Source organism: Polypterus senegalus, chromosome 15, assembly GCF_016835505.1.
Source record: "Polypterus senegalus isolate Bchr_013 chromosome 15, ASM1683550v1, whole genome shotgun sequence".
Lineage (NCBI taxonomy): Eukaryota > Metazoa > Chordata > Cladistia > Polypteriformes > Polypteridae > Polypterus > Polypterus senegalus.
In genome coordinates, this window is record NC_053168.1 from 122,788,001 (window position 1) to 122,806,405 (window position 18,405).

The 18,405-nt window shown below is 38.1% G+C and overlaps 1 protein-coding gene across 1 annotated transcript in view; it reads left to right on the plus strand.

Moving 5' to 3' along the window:
- Positions 1-18,405, plus strand: part of LOC120515962 (probable thiopurine S-methyltransferase) — a 57,713-nt gene that overhangs the window by 26,773 nt on the left and 12,535 nt on the right. The window contains exons 6-7 of the mRNA XM_039737362.1: positions 2,639-2,713; positions 14,387-14,472. Of these exons, the coding sequence (XP_039593296.1) occupies positions 2,639-2,713; positions 14,387-14,472 (161 nt within the window). The remainder of the gene's footprint in view (positions 1-2,638; positions 2,714-14,386; positions 14,473-18,405) is intronic.

Genomic DNA, 18,405 nt, shown 5'->3' on the forward strand with positions numbered 1-18,405 from the left:
GTGTTTTACTCTTAAGAGCTGATTGATAAGCAGTTCAAAGTCGATTTTGTACATACCTGTGAGTAACTAGGCAAAGTTAGCAAATCCCATATGATCTTTAACTGAATCAACTCTGAATTGTCCATTCATGGACTCTTGGTGAGTAAAACTCTCCAAATCAACAAATATACTAACCTCACATTTTAAAGGGTCACAGCCCATTTTTTGGGAGTCCCTACTGTAGGTTAGTTAACTATTTATTGACTGCCTGTGTGGTCAAAACCTCAATGTGCACTCACTATCACATGACAGTTTTATTAATCTGTGCTCATGGGGGAACATGCCTTAAAAATAATCCACCCAAAAATAATATATTTTTTTATATCTTTCAATACCCCATGTAGTCTGTGGTGATGGCTGAGAAAAACATATTATCTCCGGTCTGCATGAAAATATGAGACTGAATATTTTCTGATAGGATGGGCATCAGTAGACATCAATGCTGGACCACAGCAAACAATATCAAAAAGTCCATGCAGAAAATTTTGCGTTACTCAAGTGACAAACATCAAGTCATCCAGGCAAACCTGCATCCATTATTTGCTAAAATATTGTTGAATAAATACCTCCCAAAAATCGAAGCAGTGCTTGCAGAGGAAGCACATTCATGAGGGAACAAGCTTTTGAATTGAAAGCAAGACTCTTGACTCATCAATGAGGGAATTAGGTGGGTCTTCAGCTCAAATGCTTGTTCCCGTGTGAACCTGCTTCCTCTGCGTCCACTGCTCTTTATTTTCTGGAAGTATTTACATACTAATATTTTTAGCAAAAAACACATGTGTTTGCCTGTTGTGAGTATATGAATGTATGTAACACAAGTAAAGTGAGGTTTTTTTGTGGACATTTTTATATTGTCTGCTGTGGTCCAGCATTGGTCACCATAGATGCTCATTCAATCAAATGATTATCTGATTGTTACCTTCAGCAGAATGTTATCTCCCTTCTGCATGAAAAAATGAATTAAAATTTGTACTTGGCCTTCACTACAAACTGCCTGGAGTTAGTAACATATATGAATATGTAATTTTTGGGTGATATTTTACTTTAACAGAATTAATTTATTATTGCACCTTACCTAACATGTATGTGTTTTTGTAGTTACACATATTCTCCTGTAGTCTCAGCTGTTTACTATGACATGTTAGTCTCTAGGTATGCATATGATAAAACAAATACTCGTTTATAACTTGTAAAAACTCAGATTCCTCATTAAAATTACACATTAAATTTATTTTTATAGGGAATTATTTTCTTAGCGTGATCTATACGTGGAACTCAACCTGAAGCAAATGTAGCCATCTACCTTCAGTCTTTTCCTGGACTGCCTCACACTGGCCCCTTTGTGGGCATCTGTTTTTGGTGTGTTCAAGTATATTTATTGCCTGTCACTATGAACTACTACTTCTCATGCACTATTTGAACTTATCCCAGAAGATGTGTCTTTAACCAGAATACACTCTAATATAACAGCGTTTCCAGCCTCCCTGGCTGGGTGCCTAATTCTTTTAAATTGAAAACAGGCTGCCCCACCCTCTTGTGTATGTTGACTTAGAAATGTTTTGCATTTCCTGGTTGTGCCCTTTGTGCATGTTTGAATGTGTACATAGCAGTTGTCAGAGTACAAAGCTTCAATCCTGTTTGATTTTTTTTTTCGTTTCTATTGTATGATGTCTTTTGAATTATATCAACCATGACAGACGTTAATGTACTGCTCTTGTTTATGGAAAGTATATTATATAGAAGCTTTGATTTACTGACCTATAGAATTCAGTACATAACATACATGTACTTCCATCCAATTATTAAACCCGCTTATCCAGGACAGGATCATGGGGAAGCTGGAGCCTATCCCAGCAAGCACTGGGCACAAGGCAAAAACAATCCCTGGAGAGGGTGCCAGACCATTGAAGGGTTACACAACATTTTAAAAGTAATAAACATCACCACTTGAGCTGAGTAGACTCCTGCCATACCTCACTATGTACTAGTGAAGCTACAGTATGTATTCAAGAAACACAGGCTGAAATGCAAATCAGAATTTCTTTGGGAGCTTTTCATTGGAACAGTGCTTTAATGTAGAAGTCCTTTAAAAAGACCACAATATATCAGTAGTCCCAGAATATGTGTTTTAAAGCAGGTCATTGACTAAGCAGGATATTGTTCACTTGTAATTCACTTTTGGGTTCCCTTTCATTACATAAAGGAACTCTTCCATCTATCCACATACAAAACCTGTTTATCCACAGCAGAGCGAGGAACATTTGACACCGGCTCCCATACCTCTCCAGATTATGTGTTTTGTCATAATTGTCTGTAAGGTACAGCAGTTTACAATATTGTCAAGTATCAAGCAGAAGAGCATCCTGCTGAATCTCAAAGTGAAGTAATGTCAAGGATTTTCATCATTAGAAGCTAATACTTAAAGTAATTTTAGGAATAGACAATCAAGTCAAGTGGTTCAAGCGCAAGCTTTGGTGTTACTATAACGTATTTTGTCATTTCAAAGGTTTAAAAAATGATACATATGTGGCTTTAAAAAAAGACTTAATTAATATTCCAGGCTGACTAGTCTTGTTTTTGTTTTATTTTTATTTTTCAGCTCTGTTGCTGGGCGCTTTGATGGGATATGGGACAGAGGCTCCTTGGTTGCTATTAATCCTTCTGACAGGCAACGGTAAATTAAAACACACACACAGAGTGGTTGATATTTTAATATATACTGCATTTATTATACTGTATACGCTGTTTATATATCTTTATGTATATACACTCACTGAGCAAATTATTCCGAACACTGTACTAGTACTAGGCATTCTTTTGCTCTCAAAACAGCCTCAATTCTTTATGGCATAGATTCCACAGGATATTGTAAACGTTTAGATTCTGGTCCTTGCTAACATGGCTGCATCATGTACTTTCCCTGATTTTTTTTTTACTTGCAAGTTCATGCTGCGAATCTTACATTCTTCCACATCCTAGAGGTTTTCTATTGGATCCAGATTTGGTGAAAGGGAAGGAAATTGATGAACACTGAACTCATTGTCATGTTCATAAAACCAGTTTGAAACAACCTTAGTTAGCTTTGTGACATGGTGCATTATCATGCTGGAAGTGGCCATTAGAAGAAGGGTAAATTTTATGGCCATGAAAGAATGCATATGGTCAGCAACAACAATCAGGTAGGCCATGGATTTCAAGCAATGATTGATTGGTATTAACAGGTCCAAAGTGTGCCTAAGGAAACATTCTCCTCACCATTACACCACCGCCACCAGCCTGGAGTGTTGACACAACCGTAGCATCTGTGTGCCTCAGAAGAATTAGAGATTCATCAGATCAAGCTTTCCACTGTCCAGTTTTGGTGAGCCTGTGCCCACTGCAGCCTCAGATTTCTGTTCTTGGCTGATAGGAGTGGAACCTGACCTGGTCTTCTGCCATTATAGCCCATCTTCCACAAGGTTTGACATGTTGTGCATTCTGAGATGCTTTTCTGGTCACCACAGTTGTACAGAGTGGTTATTTGAGTCACTTTAGCCACTCTGTTTGTTTGAACTAGTCTGACCATTCTACTCTGATGTCTCTCATCAACGAGGCGTTTCCTGCCACTAACTGGACGTGTTTGGCTTTTCATGTCATTCTGGATAAACTCTAGAAGCTGCTGTGCGTGAAAATCCCAGATCAGCAGTTACTACAATACTCAAATGAGCCTGTCTGGCACTAGTAATTATGCCACAGTTAAAATCACTGAGATTACATTTTCCCCATTCTGATGTTTGATGTGAACATTAAACAAAGCTCCTGCTCTGTATCTGTATGATTGTATGCATTGTGCTGCTACCACGTGATCGAGTGATTGGATAATTGTATGGATAAGCTGGTGCACAGGTGTTCCTAGTAATTTCCTTAGTGAGTTTGTATGCCATTTATACACCCACACATTTTTCTTATTAAGTCTTTTTAGAATAGAGAAGTGGGGTCAATGGTTGGCACTGCCACATTAGAGCTTTAGAGAGTTGGAATTGATTGCTTTCTGAACCACTGTCTCTATGTTCTTAACATGTTTGAAAAGGTTGTTTGATGGTATTTTGGTTCATGTATCAAAGACATGCATGTGATTTTTGTTGGTGACACTGAATTGATCCATTATGCACCCATAATGAATGTCCTTCCAGGATTGTTTTCTTCCTTATTCCATACTTTGCTATTAGGATTGGCTGCAGTTTTCATTGAGACTATATTAAAAAAAGGTGGGTTGAGAAAATAGGTACATGGTCTTTGATATACCATATATACTCGCGGATAATTCGGGACTTTACTGTATACTTTCTGTATATTATAATGTTGCTCGTATAAGTTGAATGCGAAAAACTCACGCTATTGGTACAAGGGATTATGATATGCTAACGCCCACCTGAGAGAGTAACCACGGAGCACACAGCCTTTTCATTCTATGTGTGTGCGGCAATGCGCTGTATCAGCAGGTGCTCCTAACGTGTCTCTCTCTCTTTCTCTGTTGTACCTACGTGACCACGCGGTGATACCCGAATTATTCCAAAGCAACGTTTGCACTGTTTTGTCTTTTTTGTATCTCACACCCTCATACACCTTTATCGTAAGAGCATCCCTTATCTACAATGGAGAGTTTGATCAGAAGAAAATATGAAGCTGGTTTTAAATTAAAAAGAAATTGATAACTGCACTGCTGCAACAAAATTTGATGCGTCTGACAAACTGATGCAAGATTGGAGGAGGCAAGAAGATGTAAAAAAAAAGTGTCACATTTTTGAACAGGCGTACAATTCGAGGTCTGATTTTTATGATCGATTTTTCGGGTTTCAAGACCTGACTTATATGTGAGTATATACAGTAGTTTTATTTTTTTTTAATGGTGGCTAGATTCAGAAATCCCACTGAATAACCGTGCATTATTAATTCAGAGCTGCAGTCAAAATATGGGACACTAGAAGCATAAAAACAGTTTTAGATAATAAAATGAAAAGAGGAAGCACCAAAGGTAAGCATTGACATGAACAATAAATACAATCTGAAGAGTAATTCCAAAATAAGCTAAGAAAGGGTGCTGTAGTAACTGACATTATGATGTAAATCAGATCAAAGTCAATGCAGCAGCATTATAGTTTGTAAAGCTAAAGAGTTTAGGGCAACTCCAATTCTAATCTGTGTGTACAGCTGTGCAGTTTCACTTTTACAAAGGCAAGATAAAGTAGTCAAGATGAACTGAAAAACTGTTGGTCGAACAGATAAAGTATAATATATTGGCTGCTCAGTAACAGCCCGTTTCAAAGAAAGTTTCCTCTAGGCCCTGCACCACTCCTGATTTGTGTAAAGTGTGCCATAAGCAGTTTGGTTTGTTCAAATGTACTTTAAATAGCTAACCCTGAGAGCAGCTGAATTCTCATTTATGTGTTACTCGTATAACCTGCAGTTTCTCAGTCATTTTTATTCACTGTCTTGTAGAAAAATGATACACTGTCTTCTTAACATTGCTTAAGGTTTGGGCCAGGATAAAACTAATCCATAAACTAATATATTTTCATTACGCAGCGCAAAATGCTATCACAAATGTAAGCATTGAACAAATATAGCAGTTTTCTGTCTTCCTATGTGGTTTACTTATGTGTGCTGTGTGTTGTAAATTAATCCGTTCATAAATTTTGAAAGACTGAAGGTTCCAGCTCCCAGCAGTCCAAGCAATGGATATGCATTGTACAGATGTCTCTCCTGAAAATGTACAACTGTCTTAACAGGATGAACACTATAAGCATGAGAGTTCAGTTATGGCTCTGAAGATCGCCAAGTCGATGTATCTTCTATTGAGCACAAGGGAGGATTGCCATACTTTTGAACCTATCGATTTTACAAAGTCCCTTAACATTAACACTCTTTTAAATGTAATTGTTATAAAGCATTGAATCATAATGTATTTAGTTTGCCATTTTTAACATTCAGGTCAGGTGAGGTTGGGGAGCATGCACTGGTACAGCGTGTTGCTGCACCCAACACTGATGAAACAACTCAGGATCCTGGTTGGTAACCCCCCCAGGCAGACACATGGTCCAGTCCCACCCTCCAGAAATGATTATCTATCTGCTGCAGCCAGATGTTACGTGAGTGTCCCCTTGGCCTGGTCCAGCCACTTGGGTCCTCAACCATGAGAATCCTGAAAGCCGGATCACCCTCAGGGAATAGTAGTACTATAACTGACGCTTCCTCACAATGCAGGTAAATGTGCCCCAGTCGAGATTCCATGAGCAACACCTCATTCGACACAAAGTCAAACCAGCGGTACCCAAGGATTCTCAGAAGAGACACAGTACTGAAGGAGTCCAGTCTTCGACTCAAGCCACTGGATAGCATCCATGTCTCACAACCATATAGCAATTTTTGACATTGATCAACAAGAAAAAGACACCTGAATGTCAAGGTGAGAAAGTGGTCTACAAATATAAGACACAAAAAAATTGATCACAAAAATATTTATCCCCTTTACTATGAAACATCTGAATCTGGTGCACCCTAATTATGATTAGAAGTCACAGAATGGGATGTGCTTTATATACATTTTTACACATAGATTCAGCTTATAGTTATATACTTATTGAAGTATTTAGCTTGTACTTGAAAAAGCATTGTACTGTGAGTCAGGTAATTTGAGAATAATTTTAAGTAGCCAGGCAGAAACAGCACAGCACTTGGCATTTATCATTTTACGTACTTTCCTCCCATAGTCCAAAACTTTGTAGTTAAAGTTAACCAGTGACTTTATTATCTCCAAAAATGAAAGAACAGAGTTGTACTCATGGAGTCCTATCTAGGGTTAACTATTGTCTTGTGTCCATTACTGCTAGGATGCATTATAGTTCTCTCTAACTCCTTAGAGATAAAGGGATTTAGAAAAATACATGAAGGGAAAATGCTAACAGAATTCTCGCTGAAGTCCTAAAAGAAGTATATGTAAATTGTGCAGAGTTTTCACGACACAATGAAGTAATTGTTAGTGACATTTTGCTTTGTGATCCGCTACTCTGATGCGCCATTAGAAACCGTGCCAGACAGAGGGCATCTCATGCATACACCTTGATGTGGTTTCCTCATATCATGATGTAATGCAGAGACAGATTTTTTTTTTCACCCTGCAAGTATTGCCAAGTCAATTTTGTAATAAAAAGCTTCAGTCTTTCATAATAATTCTTCAGTCTCTCCAGGCCTTTCAAAAAAGTCATATAAAGTTCACAGTATGCAACATTCATGCGTGTTAACTTCCTACACAAGCAAAAAAGATAATATAACATTATGAAGCTTTAAAAGTAAAGTAAAAAATATCTGGCTTTAGTACTTGTGGACACTTGTATGTGTATTTTCATATCAAAAATTGGAAATGCCACATTAACATTATATGTCATTTCAGTTGTACCTTTTTTGTATTGGTAATTGTGTGCAATGTAAAAGGGGATATTTTAAATTAGTTTATGTCAATTTGAATAATGAACATAGCTTATTAGTGTTCAGCAATTACATGATACTTTCCTAATTATGTTAATGACTTAAATTATATTTAATTACTTGCATGACATGTTAATGTTGAAAAGTAGAGAAACTGGGTGTACTCACAAACCTGATACCAAATGCTTAAGTGGAGGACCTGACCTGTAAATCTATATAAATCAATCATGATACCCTGTCTGTTGAATTGCTAGGCTTCATTTGATGCTATTTATCCATTTTGCACATAAAGGAACTCTTTTTCCACCCGCAGATCGCATCTTGTCCATTTGTTTGATCGTCACTCGCATGAAAACAGCTAAAACAATTTTCACTAAATTTAAATTTTTTTCTATGTGGCATTTCAAAAATTTTATCAGGGAGGAAGGTCGTAATAGGAGCAACCCAAAAATTGTGCATTATCTAAAAACCTTTGATTCAAACTAATGCACTTTTGCTTGTAATTTTAAGCTGAGTCAACTTAAAATCCAGGCTACATGGCATTCCAAATATTTCACCAAAAAGGGTAGTTGACATTGGGTTAGCAAAAAATGAATCACTTCAAAACTACAAAACCACGTAACATTTAGCACAGGGACCTCAAACTCCAGTCCTGGAGGGCCGTAGTAGCTACAGGATTTCATTCTAACCCTTTTCTTAAATGGTGTTTTTGCTGCTAATTAACTTCTTTTGAATTAATTGTGATTGACTTGCTCTTGAAGACTCAGACCCAATAATTTTTTCTTTTACCTTAATAAGCAGCTAAACAATAATGAGAGAGAAAATTAACCAAAACATTAGCAGCAAACTGTGTCCATCATACAATATCTGAACATAAAAGGGTGGAGGTCTCAGGAATGTTGATTTGGTCAGGTCCATAAAACATTTTAATAGTGCTCTTACAAAAGTAAAGAAAAAATCAACAATTTTGGTAATTTTCTGCTATTGCACAATGAGAGCAGCAACAAGTCATGGAATCAAAGAATGGGTTTAATGAACAACAAGACTCGGCGTCTAATTAAGCAGTTGTTTGGATTGAAACTGGTTGGAGTTTGAGAACTTAGTTGGTCATCTGTTGGCTCACTCACTTCACATTTAATTTCTTTTTAAGGAAAGAAATGAATCAATTCAGAGGAATGATGAAGAAATTCTGGGGAACAAATCTTAAAAAACAAATCAATTAAAATTAATTCAAAAGAAGTTAATTAGCAGCAAAAACAGGTCACTAATTACGAAAAGGGTTAGAATGAAAACCTGCAGCCCTCAAGTACTGGAGTTTATGATCCCTGATTTAGCACATACTGTATATCTACTGAGATGGCCTTTTATTAAAATGATACCAAGGAGGCAAAAGTACCACATATACTCGCTTTTAAGTTCTCCCATGGATAGGTCAGGGCTTGATTTTACCTTATAACTTCCGGTATTTTATAATGTCGGTCGTATAAGTCGAATGCGGAAAACTCACGCTATTGGTCCAAGAGATTATGATATGCTAACAGCCACCTGAAAGAGTAATCACAGAGCACACTGCCATTTTTTTCTGTATTGTGCCTACTTGACCACACGGTAATACCCGAACTATTACGAGCGACGTTTGCACTGTTTTGTGTTTTTTGTATCTCACACTCACATACACCTTTATCGTAAGAGCATCCCTTATCTAAGCTAGAGCGTTCGATCAGAAAAAAATATGAAGCTGGTTTTAAATTGAAAGTCGTTGAAGTGGCGAAAGAAATTGGTAACTGCGCTGCTTCAACAAAATTCGATGTGTCTGAGAAACTGGTGCAAAATTGGAGGAGGCAAGTAGATGTAAAAAAAAAAAAAAAATTAAGTGCCGTATTTTTGAATGGGTGTATAAGTCGGGGTCTGATTTTATGATCGATTTTTCCGGTTTCAAGACTTCTACGCGAGTATATACGGTATTCAAAATAATGTCTTTATTCACAAAATAAACACAAAAGAGGAATGAATTAAGAGAGTACACAAAAGTATAAATAGATTAACTCTAATGTCATTCCTAAACCTGATCCTATCGATTAGGTGTGTTGGTTGCATTGTCACAAGAGCCTCTCTCATCTTCATCACTCATCTTTCTTACACACTCTAATCTTGACTGTCTTCTTTTTGTCAGAGAGCACTTTATCAATTTGCTTTCCTGCTGTAAGCTCAAAAGGTTTCTGGTTAGGTGCCGCTTCAAATTCCCACCACGGGGTGACTTCAAGGTTTTGTGAATGTGAAGTCTTGGGGCTGCTAAGCCATAGTACTATGGTAGCCACTAAGATGACGGCACTCTTGAGTTTTCCTTAGTCCTTAAAGGATTAGATTTCTTGAGCTACGGTATGTCAAAGGGCCTTTCAGTCTAACTCTTTCTTCTCACAGACTGGAAGTAAATAACTGGTCTCTGGTCGGTCCTCCAAGATCTTAATTTATATTTATAGTTTTGCTTTCCTACCAACATACAGTTTCAACAGTGCTAGTCAGGATTTCCTACCATGTGTTGCCCTTAGTTGTCTGAGTGCAATATATTTCCTCCCAGATCACGACTCTCTTCTGCTATAGTGTTGTCCCAGTGCTGTGCTCTTCAGGGACACCTGGCACACTAGAAGATTTATAATTCACTTGCGCCGTTTCTCCTGCACTTGCAAATTTTCTTTTCACTGTATTAGTGAGTCTTGCCCCTTTCCTATGCCAGCCTCTCCTTCCAGTTGTCCTGTTGTCATTTAAATCCAACTTAAAAATACTTCAGAAGAAAAATACTAAATAATTGAATTATTCAGTCAATGAAAAGTCAGTAGGTCAGTATCATGAATTGGTAGATACAACGAATTACAGAAACAGGCCTGGTGAAAAACATCAAGGTAGGTCCTTCTCATGAACTTGAAGCTGATGAAGAGTAGCGAATAAATAACTTTACCAAATTTTAGGTCAGAGGAAGGATGGACAGATGTGCTTCAGCTGAAATTATTAGTTACAGGATAAATGTAGATCTTAGGTGGAAGTTGTGGCCTTTTAATTGAAAACCTGATTCCCCCCACACCCATTTTTGCTATCAGAAACAAATATGTTGGTGTGTCTTTGAAGAAATAAACTCATTCTGATCAAAAGTGATTTAGGAAGACAACAAAACTATTTTTAAATTTGGACACACTGAAGTGCACCACTTGAGCTGCAATTGTGGATACAAGGGTCTGAATATTCCTATAAAGGCCAGATTTCAGTTTGTGATTTTTAATAAATTTGCAGCCCTTTCTGAAAATATGTTTTCAGTTTTTCATTATGGGTTTTTGAGTGTGGGTTAATGGTCAAAAATGGCAAATTTTTCCATTTAAAGTTAAATCAACAACACAATAAAGCGTGCACTTCTGAGTTGTGAGTTTTACCAGAACATCTTTGACACTGCCGGGCAGTCACCTTCTATGATCTAATTCAACTCCTGCCATATTATTTATATACAGTGTGTAAATAGAGGAAGAATAGTGTGTAAATGTATGTGAAGTAGTTTAAAGGTATGGTATATTATTATTTTCCACCACTTTTAGCACCTTTCAACTCTTTGTTTAAGATCAGAAGACTTAATCCTTCTTGTCTCCACATTAGATACCTCAATGATTAGCCATCTGAATTTATTAGGCCTAGAATGTGGTTGTGGTTTTCTGTTAAGTGCCACATCCAGTATGTCTAGTCTAGGACTATTTGTTAAGACACATGAGCCATAAAAATACTGGAAGATTCCAGCTAGGCCAAATAGAGTGCCAGTGAAATAGACTTTTGGTGCCTGGGGAAAAAAAAAGACATTAACTGTGTGACACCCAGCCTGGGGTTATTGATTATCCTCAGACTTCACCAAGCCTTGTCACAATGCTCAACCATTGTGAGACCAGCGAGAGGTCTTGTTCTAGTGCCTGTCTCATGACTGAGGATTAATCTTAATAGTCCCTACTTTTCCAACTCTTAAACACTCGCATTGCCTTGAACTTTCTGTTGCTAATTCCCGATTCTTTCCAAATTTTGAAGCTGATGTCTGTTCTCTGACTCCCTTCTTACACTACATTGGTAGAGAACCTAAATAGCAGGGACACATAGGCTGAGTTGTATGGGTGTGTGACCTAGCTATGCTATCCGGTGAACTTGGCCACATGGCTAGAGTCTTGTAATAAAAAAATTTGCAATCTTTTGAAATTAGAATACTTTGCATTTGAAATATTGTAATATAAGTTGTTAAGAATCACTAATGATCTTCTATAGTGTACTTAAAGAAGAATGCTGTATGAAAAAAATAGCTGCTTAGTATGATGAAAAACAACACAAGTTTACCCAAACAGGAAACAAAAACATCGCCATGGTAACGGACGGCCTCATCCCTTAGGGGCGAAGATCTAGTGCCAATATGGAAAACAGCATTGTTATTATTTTATTCAAACACAGGAGGTGACTAAAATGCAGTCTTTTTTTAGATTCTCACAGAGCGATTAGATTTGTTTTCTAGAGTTAATGTGCATTTTAAAATTCAGGCATGTAGAAGTGTGCTGCAAGGGGAACAAACCATCCTGGGTCCGTAAAAAAAAAAAAAAAGAAATGATACTTTAATATTTGTAAGCAGAATTACCCAAGTGTTGATCAGGAAACCAGTATTTAATTGTTGGCCAATCAAGCACTACTTATAAAATGATTTGGATATAACATTTTATTGTTTGGAGTTATAGTTAAACTATAACTTTATATATGTTAGTGTAGTTACAGTCTATACGTTTTACATGTAAATGTACAGTGAGCCTCCCAAGAAACAGCAGTTATTCTTCAACCCTAAAAAAAACAAAACAATAACTATAATATGTGTTTTTAGGTGAGAAAACAAAAATGTCACAGGATAAAATATCTGGAGATGTAGCAGAGGGCTGACGTTTTTCTGGACTGGCATGTAAAAAGTTCAGAGTTGATTTAGTTTGCCAGGACTTACAAAAAATAAAAAACACAAAATTGCTATTTAAATCAGATAATCCGCAGTGAAATTTATACAGTCGCGCAAGTGATGTCAGCAGTCTGCACTCTTGGTGCATCATGTCCACAACAACAACAACAATGTCACTATCCCAAAATTGGCAGTGAAAATGGTAGTACTATAAATAATTATGAACTTTTCAGAGAAGCCTCTGATAGAAAAACAAGATGCACCATTACATTCGTTTTGTCTGAAAACTCCCATAAAACAGTCAAATTTAATTTCATCTTGGTCAGGAGATGCACAAAAATGAATAAAAAGTGGCATCACAACACACACTAGACAACAACAAAAACATTAAATACACCAAACATAAACCAAAGCCAGGGCTATGCGAGGAGTACCCAAAAATAACCGGATTCTGTACCTGCCGTACAGTCTTGACTTAGTTGCAAATTTTGTTGCTAGGTGTAGCACACTTGCAGTATTCTGTGGCAGTCTACTAAGGGGAGTTACTCTGTTCGTACGCCATTCCATGTTGGTTTTTCTTGGTGCTTATTAAACGTGTTCTGCGATTTTTATGATGGGTGATCATAAAGAAGAGCGAGTCTGCGTTTAATTTTGTTTTCTCTTAGGGGAAAACAGCTGCTGAAACTGTAGTGATGCTTAAAACTGCTTTTAAAGAGGAAGCTTTAAGTAAAACACAGGTCTACGAGTGGTTTTCACGTTTGAAACGAGGGGAAATATCACTTGAAGACCAACCAAGATCTGGCCGACCTTCCACAATTAGTTCGCAATGCAATTTACGAAGATCTTGAGCGTCTTGGAGTTCTTGCCACCTTCCCTACTTGCCTGATCTTCTTCCGTGCAACGTTTTCTTGTTCCTGCATATGAAAAAAGAACTCAAAGGAAAGCATGTTTGTACCACGGAGGAGGCATTGGGCAATGTCCTCTTCAGCAATTCCAAAAATGTTTCCACCACTGGGAAAACCGTTGGGACAGGTGCATTCATTCACATGGAGAGTACTTTGAAGGAAACTAAAGTTGTAGTAAGTAAAAATTATTAAAAAAAAATTTTTTTTCAATTCCGGTTATTTTTAGGTACCCCCTCGTAAACATACAATAGCTAAACCTATAACAGCTGAAAAGCTACATCAACATGAAGAATATACGAATATCCTGATGTCATAAGCTCATCTTGGATTTCTTGGAAACAATCCTTTTAAATATTGAACATCATGGGTATTTTATCTTAGTTAATTTTTTTCCAATGTTCTCTGGCTCTTTTGGTATAGATTTTCACTCGATTTGGATATTTTCTGCCTCAAGGAGTTGGATGGTGACACTAGTTTTTCGCTCTATGGCTTAGTTTTGTTTTTGTGCAATGTTTTGGAATGTTTCCTTTCCCATTGTAGGGGGCATGTCCTGTGAGGTTCTGTGCCATCAATCATGAAGCAATAGGATGAAAGTTCACTGCAAGATCATATCTGTATTTAAGTTGATGGATTCAAAAAGCTAGCCCTTGCTATTACATTTTTTTTATCAGATTTTTGTGTCATGTTTTGGTTTTGGTTGCTGTAATTCTTGGTCTTCTGGTATTCGACCCTTTTCTGTCTTTTGACCTCGTCTTTCCTCCTGGTTACCTTTTAAAACAATTTCTATTTTCCTTCAAAGAATGATAGAACTGTTTCATCAAGGTGCAGTTCCACCAGAGGCATCCATAGTTTCAGACTTCTCAGGTTACCCTCCAAATCCAGACCTTCATTACTTGAGAAGATCTATCATGTGGCGTGATTTGTAAGGCGTGCCTGAAAACAGAGTTGAATGTATTACCACACTTTACAACCCAGATAGTCCCAGTTCATTCTAACTTTCATGTGTTTTCACTTTTATTTATTTAAGCTATGCTGCCCTGATCATCTCTCTAATGGACACTGACTGTCGCTACCTTTTGGATACTTTTCTGTACAATCCAAATCTTTATAGTGGTAAGTTTAACATATATTTTAATTCTAATACATTTTATTTTAATATCTAGTTAAATGGCATGATTTGACATAGTGGTTTAAGTTACCGAAGCTCAGTTTTTTCTAAAATGAGAACTTAATCATTTATTTTGGTTCCTTTTGTTATGTGGCCTGCTCTGGTGTATCGAATTCCTATCATTGCAACACATATATGGGAGTATATACATAAAAAAAATATCAATATTTGTATGTTTCATTAAGATAGGTGGTACCGTGGAGAAGCAGCTAGAAATACAACCACAGAATCAAAGAAAACTGATTTCATACCCTAGACTGTTCACTGTATATTAAATTTACACTTTCTTCTTTTACCCATGTGGGTTTTTCTCTTCATACTCTTTCCATATTCCAAAACCATTCATCTGAGTTTCACTATGTGCATGAGTTTGCCTCACAATATAAGTTTTGCTTTTTTTGAACACCCTCACATCCTCGGCTATACCTTGATATCATATCCATGAAAGCCACAAATAGGAGCTGTGACAAGACACTGTCTTGGCAGAGTCTGACACCCACATTGAACAAATCCATCTTAATGCCAAGTATTTGGACACAGCTTTCACTGCATTCATACAGGAAACAAATAGAATCCAAGAACAGTACCATTACCCCGTAGTTCTGCAGTACCTCCCACAACACTTGTCGAATGATACAGTCATATGCTTTTTCAAAATCTATAAAAGACATGTAGACTGGACTGTTATACTCCCATGCACCCTCCAGCAGTTGTGACAGGTTGAAGAGATAATCAACTGTTCCAGTGCCAAGACAGAATTCACATTGTTCTTCCTGTATCTTTGGCTTAACTATCAGATAAAGTCTTCCCAGCAGCACCTTGGGAAGCTGAGGAGTCCGTTCCTTCTGTAGTTGAAGCACACTTTTTGGTCACCTTTGTTAAATATAGGAAACACCGTACCAGTTTGCCAGTCCAAGGGTACTTTACCTGACATCCAAACAACATTGAATAGACATGTTAACCATGCTATCCCAAAAACGTTGAATGTGTTTAAAATCTCTGGTAGAATCTCATCCGCCCCAGCAGCTTTACCACCATGGAGCTGTTGGTCCACCATAGTGACTTTGTCAACATTGATGGGATAACCCCTCTACCGGATGTGTGCAACACTGTTGAGGAAACTGTGCTTTCCACTGCTGAAAAATTTCCACAGAAGAGGTCAGTGCCTCTCCAACCCTGTTAAATAAATTCTGGACAAGGTCATGCATTCCCCTTCTGATGTGTTGCAACAGTTTTCCAGAATAGCCTTGAGACAATCTGATAGTCTTTCTCCATGACCTCTCCAAGCTCCTGCCATGTTCTAACTTTTGTTTCCACAGCCACTTTTGAATCAGTTGTTTTAGCCTGTCAGTACTTCTTAATTGACTCAGGAGATCCAGCAGAAAGCATTTCCCTGAAGGCCATCTTAATTAGTCATACAGCTTCCCTTACCTCTGGTGTCCACCATCAGGTCCTAGGGTTGCCATTATAAGATGTCCCGACTGGCTAAGACCATAGCTTTTAGAAGCCATTTCCACAATTGAGGTCTTGAACGGGGTCCATTCAGACTCGATGTCCCCAACCTCACTTTGCTTATAGGAGTAGTTCTCTCTGAAGTAGGAGTTGAACACATCACGAATAGAAGCTTCAGACAAATATTCTCAGGACACACTAACTGCTTGTCTAGGCTTCCCCCATCTACCTGGCCTATGCCCCTCTCCTAAAATCCAAATAATTATCAAGTGCTGATCAGTTGTCTCTTCACCTAAATGTCCAAAACACATGGCCTCTGGTCTGATAACACAACTACAAAGTCTTTAATCGATCTTTGGCCCAAAGTGCTCTGGCGCATCATTTGTTATTGACAAACTATCACTAGCACAGAAATCCAGTAACAACTCCTCATTGTGGTTCAGGTCCAGCAGGGCATTCCTCCCAGTCATGCCCAATCACGTCATTTCTGACATGAGCATTGAAGTTGTCCAGTAAGACTACTAAGTCAGCGGGTGGCACACTTTCATGCACCTTACCCACCTTCTTTAAGAAGACTCTGAACAGCTATTTTGTGCATATGCACAAACAACAATCTTTATCTTTCTGTGACTTGTAGCCATATTGAGGCAAACCTTCTTGTCCACTGGAAAAAAACTGCAGTTGTACAACCCTTGTGAGTATCCTTAGACCTGCCCGAGACCTTTCACACATCAGAACTCCAGAGTAGGAGAGAGACCACCCAAATGGAGAAGTTTGTTTCCAAAACACAAGTTATGTGTGGACTTGATATCAACAATATGTAGCTGGTAAATTTTCCACCTCACACAACAGCTCAGGCTCCTTCCACCACAGAGAATTAATATTCTAAGTTCCCAAAGCCATTCTCTTTTTCCAGGGTCTAGTCCCTCTACGTCTATTCCTGACAATGTCTGCCTCTGAACTGGCACCCACCCAACCTTGACCCTTCTTCTTGCAGATGGTGAGCCCACAGGATGACTCCATATCATCATTTTGAACTGAGCCTGCCCGAGCTACAGTTAGGTCCATACATTTTTGGACAGACAACTTTTTTCTAATTTTGTTTCTGTACATTACCACAATGAATTTTAAATGAAACAACTCAGATGCAGTTGAAGTGCAGACTTTCAGCTTTAATTCAGTGGGTTGAACAAAAAGATTACATAAAAATGTGAGGCAACTAAAGTATTTTTTTTAACACAATCCCTTTATTTCAGGGGCTCAAAAGTAATTGGACAAATTAAATAACTGGTAATAAAATGTTCATTTTTAATACTTGGTTGAAAACCCTTTGCTGGCAATGACAGCCTGAAGTCTTGAACTCGTGGACATCACCAGATGCTGGGTTTCCTCGGTTTTAATGCTCTGCCAGGCCTTTACTGCAGCGGCTTTCACTTGCTGTTTGTTTGTGGGCCTTTCTGTCTGAAGTTTAGTCTTCAACAAGTGAAATGCACGCTCAGTTGGGTTAAGATCAGGTGACTGACTTGGCCATTCAAGAATTTTCCACTTCTTTGCTTTAATAAACTCCTGGGTTGCTTTGGCTGTATGTTTTGTGTCATTGTCCATCTGTATCATGAAACGCTGCCCAATCAATTTGACTGCATTTAGCTGGATTTGAGCAGAAAGTATGTCTCGAAACACCTCAGAATTAATTCGGCTGCTTCTGTCCTGTGTCACTGGCAGCCATGCACGCCCAAGCCATCACACTGCCTGACTCCACCGTGTTTTACAGATGATGTGGTATGCTTTGGATAATGAGCTGTTCCACGCCTTCTCCATACTTTTTTCTTGCCATCATTCTGCTAGCGGTTGATCTTGGTTTCATCTGTCCAAAGAATGTTTTTCCAGAACTGCGTTGGCTTTTTTAAATGTTCTTTAGCAAAGTCCAATCTAGCCTTTCTATTCTTGAGGCTTATGAGTGGCTTGCACCTTGCAGTGCACCCTCTGTATTTTACTTTCATACAGTCTTCTCTTTATGGTAGACTTGGATATCGATACGCCGACCCCCTGGAGAGTGTTGTTCACTTGGTTGGCTGTTGTGAAGGGGTTTCTCTTCACCATGGAAATGATTCTGCGATCATCCACCACTGTTGTCTTCTGTGGACGTCCAGGTCTTTTTGCGTTGCTGAGTTCACCAGTGCTTGCTTTCTTTCTCAGGATGTACCAAACTGTAGATTTTGCCACTCGTCATATTGTAACAATTTCTCGGATGGGTTTTTTCTGTTTTCACAGCTTAAGGATGGCTTCTTTCACCTGCATGGAGAGCTCCTTTGACCGCATGTTGTCTGTTCACAGCAAAATCTTCCACATGCAAGCACCACACCTCAAATCAACTCCAGGCCTTTTATCTGCTTAATTGATAAGACATAACGGTGGACTTCAACACA